This window comes from Sturnus vulgaris, chromosome 4 (genome assembly GCF_052056855.1).
Source record: "Sturnus vulgaris isolate bStuVul1 chromosome 4, bStuVul1.hap1, whole genome shotgun sequence".
In the NCBI taxonomy this organism is placed as follows: Eukaryota; Metazoa; Chordata; class Aves; order Passeriformes; family Sturnidae; genus Sturnus; species Sturnus vulgaris.
Genome location: NC_142246.1, coordinates 49453588 through 49470771, shown reverse-complemented (window position 1 = coordinate 49470771; position 17184 = coordinate 49453588). Strand labels below are relative to the sequence as shown.

The following is a 17184-nucleotide window of genomic DNA, read 5'->3' as shown; positions in this document are numbered from 1 at the left end:
GGTTTTCAGAGGGAAAAAAAATCCAAACCCCAAAAAACAAGACATAACATAATTGTCAACCTCATATGTGCACAAAACCAAGCCCGTATGAAATCATATAGACAGCACAGCATGTGTGGGCCCTGGGCAAACACACAGGTGGTCAAATTAACTATACTAGGAGCCTGCTGGTATAAATTAGCATGTAGTACTTCTTTCCTGACTGGCTGGAAAAAGTCTTTCAGCTGGAAATGATTTAACAGCCCTCAATTTGCCCAGGGTTACCCACTGAGTCCCACAGAGTGGATGGCCTCAGCATTTGGGGCTTAGAGGGTTAAGAGAGGGTTATGAGATGTTTTCCATAAAAACCTATGTAACCAAGTATTTATGCACCACCTTTGTTTTCTGGGTCAGCCAAAGAAGCCAGCTTGCCTCAGAGATGGGCTTAGCAATCCATTGTCCCTGCAAGGAACTGAGAAAGGGAATGCTGTGCAAGGCAGCACAGTCATGTTAGACCTGTCACTCTCGAAGCACAGATGGCTCTGAGATACTGCACTATGAAATGGCTCCAGAAAGCTCAACTATACCTTTCTCCTAGTAGGCCAGAAGTCATTTTCTTCTTGTCCAGTAATACTTCTAGAGACAACCAGTTATAGCATACCATTGAGGCTCTCTTGAGAAGCACTAAGAGGTTTCCAGTTCTGTTGGCTTAAGCCCCAGAAGTACTTCTGAGTTCAGTTTATTCTGTGTAATTTAGGCTTTATGAGGATAATGACCTTAGGCTGGATACCACACACCTCAACATCATTAGACCATGTCCTGGGGTACAATGCAAAAATGTGTATTCTATCACCTTCTGTTAAAATGTGGGAGGGGTGGTGATCCTTATCTCTGTGGGAGATATCCTCTGCTGATGTGCCATCTGATAAGATCGGGGGATGATCATCGTTATCTATTCACAACCCATCCTTCCTCCAGAAGATATATTCCGTTAATGGGCCATTAAGTCCTATTGTGTGACTGATAAGATTACATCACCCCATTGGGAGATGCCCCAACCAGCGGCAGGAGCCAAGCCTTTCCTACCTAGATAAAAAACTGGGGTTTGGGACCCGAGGGCAGACCTTTCTACTGGATCCCAAAGGAAAGTCGGACCTTTTTCCACATCATTGCTGGATCTTCGGAGGAAAACTGCACCTTCTACAGGAGCACTGCTTCAACAGAACCACATCTGTCATCCAGGAGGACTGCAGCCACCATTTATACGGACTGCTACCAACACCCTGACTGACAGGGTGTCAGGTTGTATTTCTGACTGTGTTGGTGGTTGTTTCTTTTATATTATTGCATGTATTTTATTTTTTTCTCTTTTCTCCTATTAAATTGTATTACTGACTTGGAGTCTCGCACTGGTTTTACTTTCAAACCAACACAGACCAACACCCATTTCTTGATTTAAGGGAGCTAATGGTACTGATAGGACAGAAGATTAATTTAGTTGCTCCTTTTTTATAATACATTAATATCTAGAAACACAAGAAAGAACTGGTCATGTTATACTTGATACCATTTATTGGTGTGGCAGGAGACTGTGTCTGTCCCAGATTTATATTCTCATCAAAAACAGAATCAACAAAGGGCAGAAGTAGAAATTAAAGTCGAATAAGCTGAAGTGGCTCCCCGAGGTCATGCAGCAGACTGCTGGCAAAGCTGATGTCTCCTGATTTCCAGCCTTGTGCTGTGACTGCAGATGTATGCCACTGACACCTCTGAAAGGGATAGCAAAGCAGCAGTAGTCAAAAGCCTAAGGGAGTTTGATAAGTGAGCACAGCCTCTGTCAGTTTTCCGGTTGCCTGTTTATCCCCTTGAAGACTAATGGGGAGGAAAGCAAGTGGTCTATAAAGCAAGGTGGCCACTGACTTCTGAGGCATGATGTAGAGTGTGTGGTTCAGAGCTCGTCACAGCAGCCAAGGGTTTGGGGTGATTTCTATGCATGCAGAAGATTTGGCTGGGATGGGGCAGAAGGCTGGAACCAGTAGATAAACAGCACCAGAGACAAATTTGTAATGAGCAGTTGTAGCTGTACTATGATTATTTTTTGTTCCCCCAGTATTTATTATTCTGTTGAGCTGTGCTGCAGGGGCTTGGCTCTGGAGGTGTGTGGCAGTGAACTAATGTTAAGTCTGTCAGAGTGAGAAATCTGAACTGTAAAAGAGCTGAAGCTATTTTTTTATGGTTCAGGAGTGTACAAGAGGAAAAATAGATGGGGTAAAATCTTATTCATTTACTTCACTTTAGGCTGAATTCAAACAGAAAGATTTAGAAAGCATCCAAAAATGTGGAATCTCAGATCGATACAAGCTAATAAAGGCTAGCAGACAATTACAGCAGGAGTGGCAATAACATTTCTGGCCTAAGTGCTAAGTGAAAACAGATTTGTCTCAGTAGCTCCACTGGAAGAAATAATCCATTTCTAATTAAAAAGAGCTGGATTAGAAGTGTGGGATGTTATGGCATATATCCATAGCTGAGGCACCATTAGACCTAAAGCCTAACTGGGTAATACTAAAGAAACTTCCTAGCTCTAAACCTGTGAGTTACAGACCTAGAATATAAAATGTGCCTTTGGAGAAGTGTACATGTGTACTATGATCCATACCAAACTCTAAATAAGGTTGAACACTCAAGCCTTGTAATTAGCTTTTCCTAACTTGAGTTCTCAAGTGTTCAAATTTCACCATGAATTAAAGAGGCAGGAGAGGAAAAACAAGATTTTAGCATCTAGGTCTTATAAACAGAACCTCGTGAACAGAAGCCAAGACTGAAAATTAGCCAGGCCCAAACCATTGGGATTGATGGTCCCTTTGCATCATCTTTGGTAACTGAGGATCCCAGGACATAATCTTGGACTGAATTAATTACATTAACTTCTTTGGCAATCAGGGAAACTAAGGCCCTAACTAAGTGATGTTAAGGAAGTTGTGTGTATTATTGTTTCGGGCCTGAAAAAATAATGTTTATATTATCTGGCTTTTTAAATCACTGCTTTCATGGCTGAATACCTCCCCAAGACTGGTTGTGAGGTAAAGCAGACTTTTGCAATCTAATGCAATTAGCAGATGAATCAGTCTCAAGCAAAATCGTAGTGTATTCTAGTTTAGTACTTGATCCTGAAGTATTTCACACTACACGGAATGTATTTCACTGTTATCTCTTGCTGCTGCTCTTAGCACCGTACTCTGAGATTAATTTTGTTGTGGTTCAGAGGCTCCCTCGACTCTGTTCCTTCTGAGGCAAACTGGTACAGCTGCATTTACTTTGGCAGATTTTAGTCCATGGTCAAACAGATTAAGTATTAGAGGGTCGTTCTGACACTTGCCTTTAGACATTAGTATATGTGTGTTCCCAGGTCTCCCTGCACAGGGCAGAAGTCGTGCAGTGACATGGTAAAGCTGCTTCTGCAGGAAAGTAACATTCAGATACAGTAAAAAGGTCAAGAGCTGACCCTAAAGGAGCTATTCAGCATGAAGAAAACTGAAAATATCAGGCCTGTGGAAAGAAAAGTCTGTTTATTAGAACAAGACCTGTTACACTGAGTGCCTTCCAAACCTTTCTGTGTGCCTTGGAGTGTTACATGGCCAAATTAAGCAGTGAGTGTTTTCCCATTTCTTCCCTGATGTTGGGCGCTTCAGTCCCTTGCAAGCCTTGCATTGTTTCTCATGGCAAAGCTCAGCAGGGCTCTTCTGGACCCGGCCAGCATCTGAAGTTCTCTGTTGCCATGTTCCCCAGCCTTCTGCTCACCAAAGGAAGCTGGCTGTTTCTAGCAGTAGTTGTCATGTGGTGATGGCAGGCTGAGCTGCTGGCTGGGAGACAGACAGACAGACAGTAATCATTCACTGTAGGAATCTCCTGAACTACAAGTTCTGCCCTAACAGGCAAGCCTGACATACCATCCTTTTAACAAACCTGCTAAACATCACCTTAAGACATTTTGGCTCTTTAACCTCTCTACTTGGCTTGGAACACTGCTCCATAACTCCACAGTTCTTGTAGTTAGAAATTATATGATCTCTCAGTTTAAATGTGTTTCTGGTCACTTTATATCCATATGCTTCTTTTTGATTTTTTAAGCCTACCAATTCAATTTTATTTTTTCCTTGCCAAGGAAAATTAAGAATGCATAAGGTGTAGTAAAGGAGGCTAAGCCTGGACTTCTGTTCTACTTGTCCTAATTGTTTTGACATGACTGAACAAATAGCGTGAATGCAAAAGTATAATGTGAGTTGATTTGCAAAGACTTCTGATTAATTGAACCTGTCACTGTATTAGTTCCACAGTGTGCAAGAAATGCATTAGCTTCACAGTTTGTAAGAAGTATCTTTAAAAAGGGATTTGTCACCCCTGAATTGTCCAATTAGTCATTAAAATATCACTGCTGGTAATTTCCAGTTTCTTTCTGGAAGACCATTTGGATACTGCTGAACATGTACATTATGATCTCCCAACTGATGTACTGAAGTTTTATTCTATTTCTATTGTCTGTTATTTGTTGGTATTAACAAAATGCTTTTAAAAAATACATATTTTGATTATATACCTTGGAAACCTTTCCTTTCTTTTTTGTCCTCCAGCCTCCTGGGTAATTCAGTATGGCCTTTAACAGGTTTCCCACAGTTTTGAAACCTTCAACAACTGAATTTATAAAACAGAACCAAATGAAGCTAAATGAAGAAAACCACTCCAAAAATAAAAACTAGCACTATTTTCAAAGAGGAAAGACAATCAAACATTCAAGTTGGTTTATTTTGTACATCCCATTTCTATAATGCATGTGTTATTTTAACCTGTTTATAAGCATGTCACAGATCTCATCTATCATAACAATGGGTCACCTTGTATTTAACTCTCTTGAAGTTTTTCCTTCCTTCACAGTCAATAGAGCAGGAACAAATTAAATACTTTTTGTCTTTAGGAGCTTCAGTAGAAGAGGTATCGTTCTATTTTAATTAATCTTGGGTGAGATTAAGATAGGAAGAGTGATTTGGCAACTCTTGTTTACAAGAAAATGCTTCTTGTTTGCTTGCTTTGCTGGTGGTAACAAAAGCTGTTAAAGGGTCAGGTTCTGTTCTCACTTACCTGGCTACAGGTGGTCAGTGGAAATAGTTGTAGGATAGGGATGGCTCTTACTGAAAATCCTCTGCTAGGACTTTAACCATTCATTCTATGGAATGGGATCTGCTTCTGTAGCTCAGCAGAGACAAGGCTGTTGGGTCAGAGCAAGGGCCACCATAGTGCAGGGACTCAGCATATGCTTGCTTGAATGGTTCAAGCTAAACTAAGTGACTGTAATTCCTCTAGTACAAGGACTTTGCAGCCCAGTGCAACTGGACATTTGCACAGGACATCTACCCTTACCCCAGCACTTGCTGAAGGAATTACTCTCCTGTGTGTAGTGCCTGAGCCCTAAGGAAATAAATGCCTGAGGAATGGACTGTGCATCCAGTGTCAGGAGTGGAGTAAGAGAGATATAAATACAGTGAGAGTGAAGTCCTGTAAAGTTAATCTTCCAATATGCTTGTCAAATATGTGCAGGGACTTACTGATGTGTATTTAATAAGATCTGGGGAAAATATTTATTAATGTTATGACTAAAACTAAGAAAACAGTGGAGGAGTATATAATTTCAAAGCAGGCAACACAGTTTCCTGGCAAATACACCATAGTGTTTAAAGGCTTGGGTTTTGCCTTCCAAAGCAGTTAAAGTCTCTTACCTTTGTTTTCTGCTAACTAAAAGTAGTGAAAACATTTTAAACACAAGATATTCCGCTATAATTCTGAGTAGGGGACAAAGATAAACAGAGTTGGTAATCTACTGACAGCTTAGTCTCCTTTTATCTGCTTGCTTGTCTGCATCAACGTGACAAGCAAAGTAAAATCCAGTTTTGGTACCGCTCAAGATCTGTGGGTGCATGAATACATTGTAAATAGAGTCATGAATACTTTTTTAAAATGATGCTCAGAAATTTCAACTTTCTGTGGCCATGTTTATTGCCCTAAATTATTTCTGGAATCTGCAGACAGAGAACAAACACTTTGGTTTAGACCCCTGCTTTGCCTTCTGTGTCTCTGATTTTAAAAACCCCAGCCCTGTAGGCAGGGGAACACTGGCACTGGCTGTCCCCATCAAGCAGAGTCTCTTCCCTACTGCTTCGGGCAGGAGAAGAGGTATTGCTGCCTGTGCTTACCCTGAGCCCACTCACATAGCACCACAGCAGGAGGGAAACACGAAGGGTTTAGGAAATGGCCTGTGTTTTGGGCTGTGTGGCCACTGCCCTGAGGCAGCCGCTGCCCAGTAGATGTGGGCTCTGGCCAGGCTGCTCAAGGGCTCTGCAGAACAGCCAGGGCAGTTATTGCAGGCAACAAGGAAAGTGCAGTGTTTGTGTTCCCTTGGACTTCAGGCATTTATTAATTCCTGCCTTTTTTCCAGCATCTCTGCACTCAGTGGAGAGTTGTGGTTGTCAGCCGAGAGTGTGCTGCCTGGATTCCTGAGCAGGGATCAGCAGGAGCAGTGGGAGCCAGCCTGGGGTGGGGAAGGGGACAGAGAACAAGCTGACACAACAGGAGGGTGTGTTTGGCATCACGGAACCCTCTCCACTTCAGGGAACTCATTTCGTGTTTTGCTCTGCATCCTGTAGTTGACTCCCACAGTGAACTGGAACCATCAAAGCAAGACTGGTGCTCACTCTGCACCCTTGGTAGACCAGCTGAGAGCCAGTGCAAAACTTTGGTACAAGCATTTGCAGAAGATATTTTGCTTTAGTTATTGCCACTATTTCTCTTAGATGTCTCGCTTTGAGCAAGATTGTAGTGTACATCAAATATTTGCCAAGTGAAACTCAAATCCCAATGTTGTGTTTCCATCATTTCTGATCTGTTTTAACCTTCAATCTTGCGATGCCTCCTAGGTGTTTTTTCACTCCAGTCATTTGACTGTGTAAGTGAGAAAAATCGGTGACACTTCCAATTAATATTGCTAACTGAATTCAGCTGGTGACTAAGTGCCACTCTTTTTAAAAGTTGCTACAGTGATAGCTGAACATTTAAGAAAAGATATTTCTGTTGTTAAATCTAGTAATTATCTCATTTTGGAGGGAAACACAGACCTCTGAAATACTAAATATTACCAGTCATTTCCAAGTTGGGTGTATTACTCATGGAAGGAATAGAAGTAGTCTCTTCATGACTACTTCTGCCTAAATGTCCTTCATTCCTCTGGGATCCAAAAAACTAGTCAAAATTTTAGTCTCAAAAGAGGAAGATAATGGTAATTTCATACAAACTCCCCACACAACATCCAGAAAACTCTTAGTAGTGATAAACACCAGTGTATTTTCCCAAACTATATTTAATTCATTTTTGTTATGCTTATTTTTATCCTAAAAAAATTTTGCATAGATAAATAATGAGACAAAGAAGAAAGCATCTACTTTTGGGGGTTTTCTTTGTACAAAGTAGGCATCATAAGTTGGCATAAGTCAGTGTGGTAGGTTTTTTTTTTTTGTATGTGAATGTATTTTGTTAGTGTGCTTAAATGCATAAAATTAGTTCAAAAAATGCTAACTATATTCTTCATGGAGAAGCTGTTGGGCAACGAAGAACCAGAATGAGCTTTGATGAAGGTGCAGAAAGTCCTGCTGGCTGTTGCTTGTTGAACTTGGTGGGTGATTTCGTGCTGAGTGAGCTACAGCCCAGGAAAATCTTGTTCTACTTGTTCCAAATCAGTAGGAAAGATGAGATGGAGCTCTCTGCAGGCGATGTACAATCCCATTACTCTGTAATGATCCATCATAGTCATTGCTCCACTAAAGCCACTGTTGAGAGGGAGATTCACCTGTGGGCCTTGTGACACACACAGAAAAGAGACGGAGACAGACACACACCTGACCCCAAGTTGGATGAAGAGGAAAAGGGAATTTTATTTACATGAGACGTCTATTTATAGACATCTAACAATGACCGTGGATTGGACAATGCTGAAAGAATCTCTGACTCTACTTGGCTTGTTACAATGTCAATTTCTCTTCCTCCAAAGAGGAATGCAAACACTCGACTGTTTGTCTGAAAGTGTGAGAAAGCATAATGTGAATGTCTCAACATCAGAAGGCAAAATCTCAGAGGCAACATCCAACAGCCTGTGTTTGCCTGGGAAAGCAAACATCAAGGAAACTCCTGATTTTGTCCTATAGATTTTGGATCCTCTGGTGCATTTTAAAAGGTATGCTGTGAAGATCAGAGGTCCCAATAACCATGCTTCAAAATGTATCAGGTCTGTTATCCTGCCTCTCAGGCCAAGGGAGAGATGGTACCCTGAGTGGGGTGAGGTTTGGGGACATCCCCATAGTGGCTGGAAAAGATTGTGTTTTTCAGACTGTGTCAAAGCCAGGGTGGCAGTGAGAGTGTGGAGCCTGAAAGGCCACTTGGGGCACAGTTGGGGTACCTCCAAGGAAGGCAGTAGGCTCACACAGGGGAGTGCAGGAGCAGCTAGAAACCTTCTGTAAACCCGTCACCCTACTCACTATATCTCAGACAAATAAGCTGTTAGAGGGAGCAGAAAACAGTATGTTCAAACTCTCCTCCCTGCTCCATGAATGTAGCCTAGCACTGACTTTTTAAATAGAGGCTTTCACAGCAAAATGAAGTTTCAGAAAAATAAGTCAGCTTTTATGTTTCACTTTTCCTCTGATGCTGTTGGAGAAATGTATGTTTGAAATGTATGCTTCTCCAAAAACCTGGTTCCTTCACCTATGTTTTTGACTCTCACAAATGAATTTTTTTTCGTTTCAGTCATAAAAGAAAGGATCACACAAAAGGAACTCCAAGGGAAGCAAATGGGAAAGCCTTGGAGGGCACAGTGTGTCCTTGCCAGTACCTTGCTGCCCATGAACCTTTCCCTCTGCCTGCATGTAACCTTGGGGATGAAATGCCAATGTTAAATTATCCATAAAAGACAGTGCACTTGGAAATGTAAAAATATTTCAATCTATATAGCATCCCCACTTAGGTAGCCCTACTGTGGGTGTTGGGCACACAGTGGTCTGTTGTGCAGAATTGACTCAAAGCCCTCTGGTTCAGCATTGTGGTCACTCGTGACAGTTACAGATCTTAGCAAAGATACAATCAGTTTATCCCCTTAATAACTCTTGCCTTGAATACCTAACAACTGGTTAAAAGGGGGAAAAAAAAGCTTAAATGCATCACCCAGACTAAGGTACACTTAGAAACTGAGGCTTACAGACAAAACTGCTAGAGACCTCCAATGTGGTATTTGACAAAATGTGTGAGTCTAGTTTTAAGTACAGTAATTGATTATATTGCAAATAGCACTAGTGTTTATACTAGTGAGGACTTTTAAGGATCACTCTTTGCTTGGCTTCAGCAGATATATGCCTTGTCAATCTCTGCCTGAGGCAGGGGACACTTCAACCATTGTTGTCCCACTGTGTAATGAATGATATGAAAAAGAAGTAGGAATTATGGCAAACAGATTTGTTCTGTGTAAAATTCATACAAAAAAATAGCTATGTCCTCTTAAAAAAAAATTGTCATTCTCCCAGTGAATACTAAAAATGAAAAAGGTTTAGTTCTCTAAGTGACTTGCTTCCACCGTATAAGAACTGGACAGAAGTAAGTTTCAAATGGAAAGTAAGGAATTCCTCCCAGAGTACACATAGCATTTTTAAATTACTTTTTTGATCACATGCAGCATAAGTTCTGTGTTTCAAAGGAATTGTATATAATTTCATGAGGCATCTCTGCAGACCTGAAATAAGAACCACTCTTGATTGAAACTGACTTTCTTCAGGAACACAGGGGTGTGTCTCTGTCCCTTACTGGCCTTGTCATGCATTTTGGCACCAGAGCGAAGCATGAGATGACTTTCTGCTTGTTACAGCTTCTGTAAATTCATTCTATTTTCATCTGTTACTAATGAAGATGAGAATATCTTGCCTGGAACACAAACATCCCCAAACCTTCTGGACGTATACATACATGGTTATCTTTTAGGAGATGTTTCCCCTCTGGAGTCTGTAAAACTGTGACATGAAAGGCTGTGGCAGCTGTCACTTTGGATGCCATAGGTGATGCCCCCCCTTCTGGCTTCACTATTTTCCATCCCCCTGAGCCCCCCTGAAAGAGCTGACTGAAAGTAAAAAGCTTTGCTACATCCAAGGCAGACAACAAAAGGGTTATGCTGGAGAGAAGTGATGATGGACGTGGGGAAGGAGTGGTGGGAGCTTCTCACCAGCTGCTTCCCCTTCCCCAGATGAATCCTGGTCCTGATACCCCTGGATTTGATTTTCAGTTAGTTTCTGGGAACTCTTCATGGGCACTTGCACTACATGATGTGCGCTGGCCTTTGAGGGGAGCAAAAGAGCAGATTTCATGCCCCTGATGGTACAGTTTTACTTCAGCCATAAGCAAAAGAGTATGAGTAAGAAGAAATTGAGAAGTATAATAAATTAAGGTGCTATTTCACAGTAGTCTGATATTAACTAAAGATCCTGGCCCTGTTTGTGATAACATTTATGTTTTTAGGCTTCTGATTTTTGAGGAAGTCACCACAGTAGTTGAACAGGTCAATCTTTGTATTGCTGTGGAATTGCAGTACAGTAAGCAGGCAGTATTACTGGAATAAATGTATGTTGGCAGCTGTTAGCCCAGAGAATTAGCATGCATGCAGATCTGAAGAGCCCAATGTATTGGCTCCAGAAGCAAAATCTCTATGCTTTAGTCTCTCTAAGCAGTGATGACATGATCAAACATTGTGGATAGGCTATTAAACAGGCTATCTGACCCATAAATTATACTCTGGAAGTGCTGGATATTAGCTCCAACAATTTGGCAGCAGATAGCATAAATCAGCTGCGTATGTTATGCCATTTCCACACTGCTTTCAAGCAGGGCATGGGGAACTCCTTGGGTTGCTTTGCTACTGCCTCCTTTTAAAAAAAGCCTCAGAGCAAGTGTTATTTTTTCTCAGGGTTCCTTTCAAAACAGTGTTACTGGCCACTCAAACTCTGGGCTTTTAATGAAGTGCAACAATGGTCACACTTCTGTATGACTGCAGCACCATTTGCCCCTTCACTCCCTGGTGGCAGTGGGAGAAGCCAAACCTGCCTTTGAGGATGCCCCTTTCGATGACATTTCTGCAGAGCACAAGGCTGTGGGTGCCTGTAGCAAGCAGCAACCTCCCATGAGCTTGCTGCCCTGGGAAGCTCTGTCCTGACAGAGTCCTGCATTCAGATGTGTTTATTGACTCTTTGCTGGCAGTCCTGAGATGATAAGCAGGTCCTTAGCATTCAAAATCCTATACAGGTTGTGAATTGCTAACAGGTAAGCAAATGGGGACTCAGCCTTTCAAGTACCAAATCTGTTTGTCCCAAAAGCAGCTTCTTTACTACATTTTCCTATCAAATTTGCTATTCCTGGATGTTACAGTTCCCACAGACTTGAGTCCTGACACCTCTCTTGGCAGAATGGAGCAATACGCTCACTTTGTATTTCCAGACCAACAAACACAGCAGGGTAGCTGTTAGATTTGTGCATTGATTTTCCTCATCGGTGGGAAAACCCTGAGCTTTTAGCTTTAAGATATATATATATTTCTACATTTTCCAGTCTGCAAAATGGAAGATAAAAAAATGCAGATAAATATGGAGTAGAGAGTCAATACAGGGTATAGTCAGATTTTGAGACATCTATTTGTATTATCTCGGGGGGCTTTTCTGGTTTCTACATGGGACAACGAAACATTTGCCAACACAGAATTTCTGAGAACTTTGTGGAAGGATACATGGCTAGATATTCTTAAGGAAAGAGAGTGGCTTTCCCAGATTTGAAAGGTTTGGGCACTTCTGATATTAGGGGCTCTTTAGACAAAGTGAATGGGAATGTTAGCTTAGCAGCTAAACCAGCATCACACTCAGAAATGTTTATGGTTTCACCCTATTCCCAATATTGCCACTTCTGAGTGCAGGGAGGTGTTTGAGGCATTTGGTGATGCAGTGCTGCAGATGGGGCATGCACGGGGCCGTGTAGCAGGGAGCAGCAGTCAGGGAGCAGCAGTCAGGGAGCACCAGCAAACCCCTGCATGCACAGCCCCGGCAGAGCAGGCACAGCACCACCTCTGGGAAGGCTCTGAGCAGCTCTGAGCCTTGCAGGTTTTAGCAGGCAAGAGACCTGATGTGAGATGAGGCACAGGGAGGCAGAAGCAAGTATGGATTTTCACACAGGATATGTGAGATTTGACATACCTTGTCTCTGGGCTCCTGAGCAGTGACAGCCAGCGCAGCCCTGCAGCAGGATCAATGAGGCTGCAGATGAGGCACAACTGCTGCTTATCTAACCAATGCCACCTGAACCAGTGTGCACACATCCCACTCCTCTTCAGCAACCCAGACTAGCACAAAGGGATGCTCCCCACAGAGCACAGTGTGAACCTAGCCTCTTTTTCAAATCAAATTATAAAACTGTATTATAAACCTTTGACAAGCCATGTTATTGTTAGTAAAAGTCTTCAGGTACTTCTAACACTAGTTCAATTATTATAGCATGCAGCTGCTAAGTGGGCATTCAGCCCGTTGTTTCCCCTGTGGGCCCCAGCAGGAATATCTGAAATAGGTACCAAGTGGGCAGCAGCACAGTTTGCAGCCACCAGAGTGCACAGCCCGACCGGGAGAGGCTCAGCAGGTTCACACTGCTGCCTGCAGGCACGGCTCTCTGGGGACATAATTACATCACTTTCAGGAGGTAGAGGGATAACAATCCTACTGTGGCAGAGAGGTAATAAACGAGAGAAGCCGTCTCCCTCAGCAGGGATAAAAGATTTAAAAAAAAAGCAAAAAAGCAAAAAAAGGCAAAAGCAGAAGAAATTCCCTTCTGTGCTAGTTATTGCATCAGTCCAAGGGAGGACTCTTGACCACTGCTGGCTCTAATCACACTTGCAAATTTTTTCTTAGCAAGAAACTCTTGCTTAGTTCTCCTTGCCAACAGATTTGCGACAGTCTCTCTTTTCCTAAGGTTCCTATCCCAAGAGTCTACTTCTTCAGGGCCTGCCACATATCCCTCCTTTCTCTCTTGGTCCTCCCAAGAATAGTAGCAGCCCATCTACAGTTTCCCTTTGATTTGAATGGCTTGTCCCAGGGGAGGAACCATTTCTGAGTCCTTAGCCTTCAGCAAAGATTTATTATTATATATCTAAAATACTGTCTATATAATGTCTAGTCTGATTGAGGGCAACAGAGCTAATGCCCTGCTTCAGATTAATAAAGCACATTTAAATCCCTTTGTGAATGAGCTTGTAGAGAGAGAACGAAAAGTTTCTACAAAGTTTTTTTCACTGGTCATGTCCATTCCATAGTCACTGATCTGTTGCAGTCTGGGATACTTCCTTAGCAATGCAGTAGACATTTTATTTTTTCTGCCCGTGAAGCAGCAACCTGTGCATTCCTTATGTGTTTTCTTTGTGTGTGTCTGTGTCACCTCACTCACCTTTCCGTGTAACCGGGACATTTTTAAATTTTTTTTTTTAGCCAATGTTGCCCTCCAGTGGACAAAGAAATCCATACAAGTATCTCCACTTTTTTGGCAGAGAGAGATGGTCTGCAAGAGTTTTCAGCCTTTATTTTCACTGAGTGGAGCTATGGCAGTGCAGTTTGCAGGGGCCAATTCAGGTGAAGATGGAGACTATGTGAAGGTCCAAAGTTTTATGTAAGCACATGTGCTTAGACACAGCAAAAATATATTTGTCTGAAAAGAATACTGGCCCATTTCTATCACTGGAAAGAGCATAATGCCTCGTCTCAGCTTTCTTTTCAGTCATTACAAATGTTTCGAAAATAAAGGAGTGCAGAAAATGGAAATATCCAAGATCAACATGAGGACCAGTAACAAAGATTCCATTTTTGAAACTGCATTGGGAATCCTCTGCAGAAATTGACTCAGAGCTCTAAGATTTACAAAAAAGACCAAGAGGACTGGAGTCAATACAACACAGTGTCTGGAGACTTCAGCTGGTTACCTTGATTTCTCAAATATGATGGAGAAAGCACCTTAGCAACTACAGCTGCCAGTTCTCTCAGGGCCCTGACATGCCTCTGGGTGGGTCCCATGGTCTTGCATGCTCAGGTTCCTCAAGTGGTCTGAAAGCTGACCTGATACTATGGGTTAGAATCAAGTCCACCAGTCCAATAACCTGAGAGATGTGGAAATAGTGACTGGCAGTAAAAATTGAGACCAACACTTGTTGAGTACCTCAGCCTTCTCCTTGTCTGTTGTCACTAGTCCTGTCTGGCTTATTGGGGGGGGGGGGAATAGGGGAGGTGTGATAGGTTTCTTTTCATCTTCCTTTTCCCACTGAAATACCCGTAGGTGCCTTTATTATTCTTAGTTTTGGCATGCTTTTCCAAATTCAGCTTCAACTGAGCCTTAGCTATACTGATCCCATCCTCACACACTCATGTGTTACCACTGTATTTTTCCCATGATTTGTCTCGCTGTGTATTGTCTGCATATTACCTACTTGTATCACATCTATTAATTTTCAATAACCTTCTGGCTTTAACTTGTTTTCAAAAAAAAACCTTTTTGAACCTTTCCACCTCAGAAATTCACCTGGGAAACCCCAAATCCCCCAAATTCACCCCGAAGTCCCCCCTGGGACGCTCAGCACTCACCTGGCAACTCCCAAAAGCCCACAAATTCACCCCAAAATTCACGGGGGACCCCCAAATCCCAGGGCTTCACCCCAAAATCCCACCTGCAACCCCCAAAACCCCTCAAATCACCCCCAAGACCCAGTCCCCCCAACACCTCCCAAATTCACTCCAAAATGTCTCCAATCCCCCTCAAAACCCTCCCAGATACCCCCAAATTCACTCCCAGACCCATCTGGGACTCCCAAAAATCACCAAAATTCCCCGGAAAATCCACCTGCATCCCCCCAAATTCATCCCAAAATTCTCCCACGACTTCCAAATGCTCACCTGGATACCCCAAAATCGACAGAATTCACCCCAAAATACGTCTGGCATTCCCAAAACTCACCTGAGAACCCTAAAATTCACACGTATACCCTAAAATTCACCAAATTCACCCCAAAATTCCCCTGAGATCCCTAGAATTCCACAAATTCCCCCTAAAATTCAACTGGGACTCCCCACATTCCACAAATTCACCCCAAACCTCGCTACCCGGGATCCCCCAAAATTCCACAAATTCTCCCCCAAAATCAACCTGGGACCCCTCAAAACTCACCTGGATCTCCCCAAATCCCCGCCCCGCCCCGCCCCCCCCCCACCCCCCACCCCCCCCAATTCACCTGGGCACTCCCAAATCCCCAGAATTCAACCCAAAATTCACCTGGGACCCCAAAAACCTCCAAATTCGCTCCAAAATGATTGGCAACTTTACACACTCCATTTTCCCACAAAAGGATCTAGAGCCCTGTGCGCTTCGTATACAAACTAAATGCAAAAAAACTTTCTATTCATTCTCAGCAAAAAGACTTCCTATTCCTCCTTCTTTTGGACAAAACTGCCTTCACTTTCAAACTTATTCTCTTGCTCACTTACCTGCATAATGCTTAGTCCCTGTTCTGCATGCTCATTTTCTTCACTTTTACAAGGAATCCTCTCCTCATCTTCTTCTTCCTCTGCTTCTTCCATTTCCTGTGCCAAGATCACCCGTTTCTCTGTTAGATTTCTTTCTCCAGCTGATTTTTTGACAACTGTCCCTATCTTCTGGCACCGCTCGCTCGAGAGAGGCGATTGTCCCGCTCTGCTCTGGGCTGGGACTGCGCTCTCTTCAAGCCCTGGGGGCAATTTTGGATGCCACAGCGTCAGAAAGACCTCAGGCTATTGGAGAAATGTCCAAAGGAGGGACACAGGGATAGCGAAGAGGCTGGAGGGAAAGCCATACAAAGAGTGGCTCAGGGCATTTGGTTCAGCTGCAGAGAGGACACTGAGCTCACACCTCACTTGGGACCTCTCAGCTCCTCCCAAGGGCAGCACAGGGACAGCTTTGCTCTCTGCTCTCTGCGACCAGGGACAGGAGCCAAGGGAATGCCAGGAGCTGTGTCAGGGGACGATTAGGCTGGCTATCAGGGAAAGGTTTTTTTCCTCAGAGGCTGGTCGGGCACTGAATAGGTTCTCCAGGCAATGGGCACAGCCCCAAGGCTGCCAGAGATCCAGGAGCGTTTGGCCAATGCTCTCAGGGATGCAGAGGGTGGGACTGTTGGAGTGTCTGTGCAGGGCCAGGAGTTGGACTTTGACGATCCCTAGGGGTCCCTTCCGACTCAGGAAACTCTTACCATTTTCCCCTCTTTCCTCTCCTTGCACAATGCTCTCAGCTTACTGTTCCACCGCATGCTCCACTTCTGAAACCTCCGCTACTTCTTTCCAGTTCAAGCACAGTTCTACTGGTTACAATCCAAAGATAGACAGATTGAAAAACAACCAAAAAGAAACACCTGTTTGGAATGTCGTGGTCTTATCTGCATCTCCAGCTATGAAGTCGATTGTGCCTTGCAAGTTCTAAAAGCAAAACAACAACAACAAAAAACACCCACCACACCGTTTTAACATAGGGATTTGCCTTCTTCTAAGAAATCCATATCCCTTCTCAAAATGGATCTATTTCAGGAAGAGATCATCTTGAATAGATCACTTACTACCTAAAGAACCTGGAACACTCAAATCCGTAATGATAAGCCTGTTACCTTGTCGTTTTCTGTTCCAAAGGCAAATGCATTTGCTCAAGTGCCGTTTGTAACAAGGACAGAGCTCAAAGTGTGGCTCTGAGAAATGTTTTGGTTTCCCTCTCCTATCTCCATCAAAAGCACTTTCTTCAATGGCTGAAACAATACTTGATACAGTCTGAATTTTAAAGGTCATGAAAATTTTCTCCAAAGTGAAAAATTAATATAGCAGTCAGGTTTGAAACCAACGGGAATTTTTGTTTTACCTGTTTGAAGATTCCCTTCACACTAAAATGCTGGCTGATGGATACCTAGAAGAAATCAATTCCCACAAAATGCTTCTGGGTAAGCCATTACGTCATCCATTACAATTTGCTTCAGTGTCCCGTTCCTGTCCAATTGAAGGTCCCTGTTTAAGAGACTCAAGTGCGGAGAGAAATAAAATTAAA

General features: G+C 43.0%; 1 protein-coding gene across 6 annotated transcripts; it reads right to left on the bottom strand.

Moving 5' to 3' along the window:
• Positions 1–1615: 1615 nt before the first annotated feature.
• LOC148224012 (uncharacterized) lies at positions 1616–16480 on the bottom strand. Of its 6 annotated transcripts, none has more exons than XM_088163895.1 (4): positions 16349–16480; positions 15612–15707; positions 12294–12333; positions 1616–1748 (listed from the first exon to the last, which is right to left on the bottom strand). In XM_088163895.1, the coding sequence occupies exons 1-4, from the start codon at positions 16403–16405 to the stop codon at positions 1666–1668; spliced, it is 276 nt and encodes a 91-aa protein (XP_088020021.1). In that variant the 5' UTR covers positions 16406–16480; the 3' UTR covers positions 1616–1665. The 6 variants fall into 6 exon arrangements, 3 of the variants coding, with proteins under 3 accessions (XP_088020021.1, XP_088020018.1, XP_088020020.1); XR_015803315.1 differs by lacking the exon at positions 1616–1748 and adding an exon at positions 2421–7878 and having other exon boundaries at positions 12294–12353; XR_015803314.1 differs by lacking the exon at positions 1616–1748 and adding an exon at positions 2421–7850 and having other exon boundaries at positions 12294–12353.
• Positions 16481–17184: the final 704 nt, after the last annotated feature.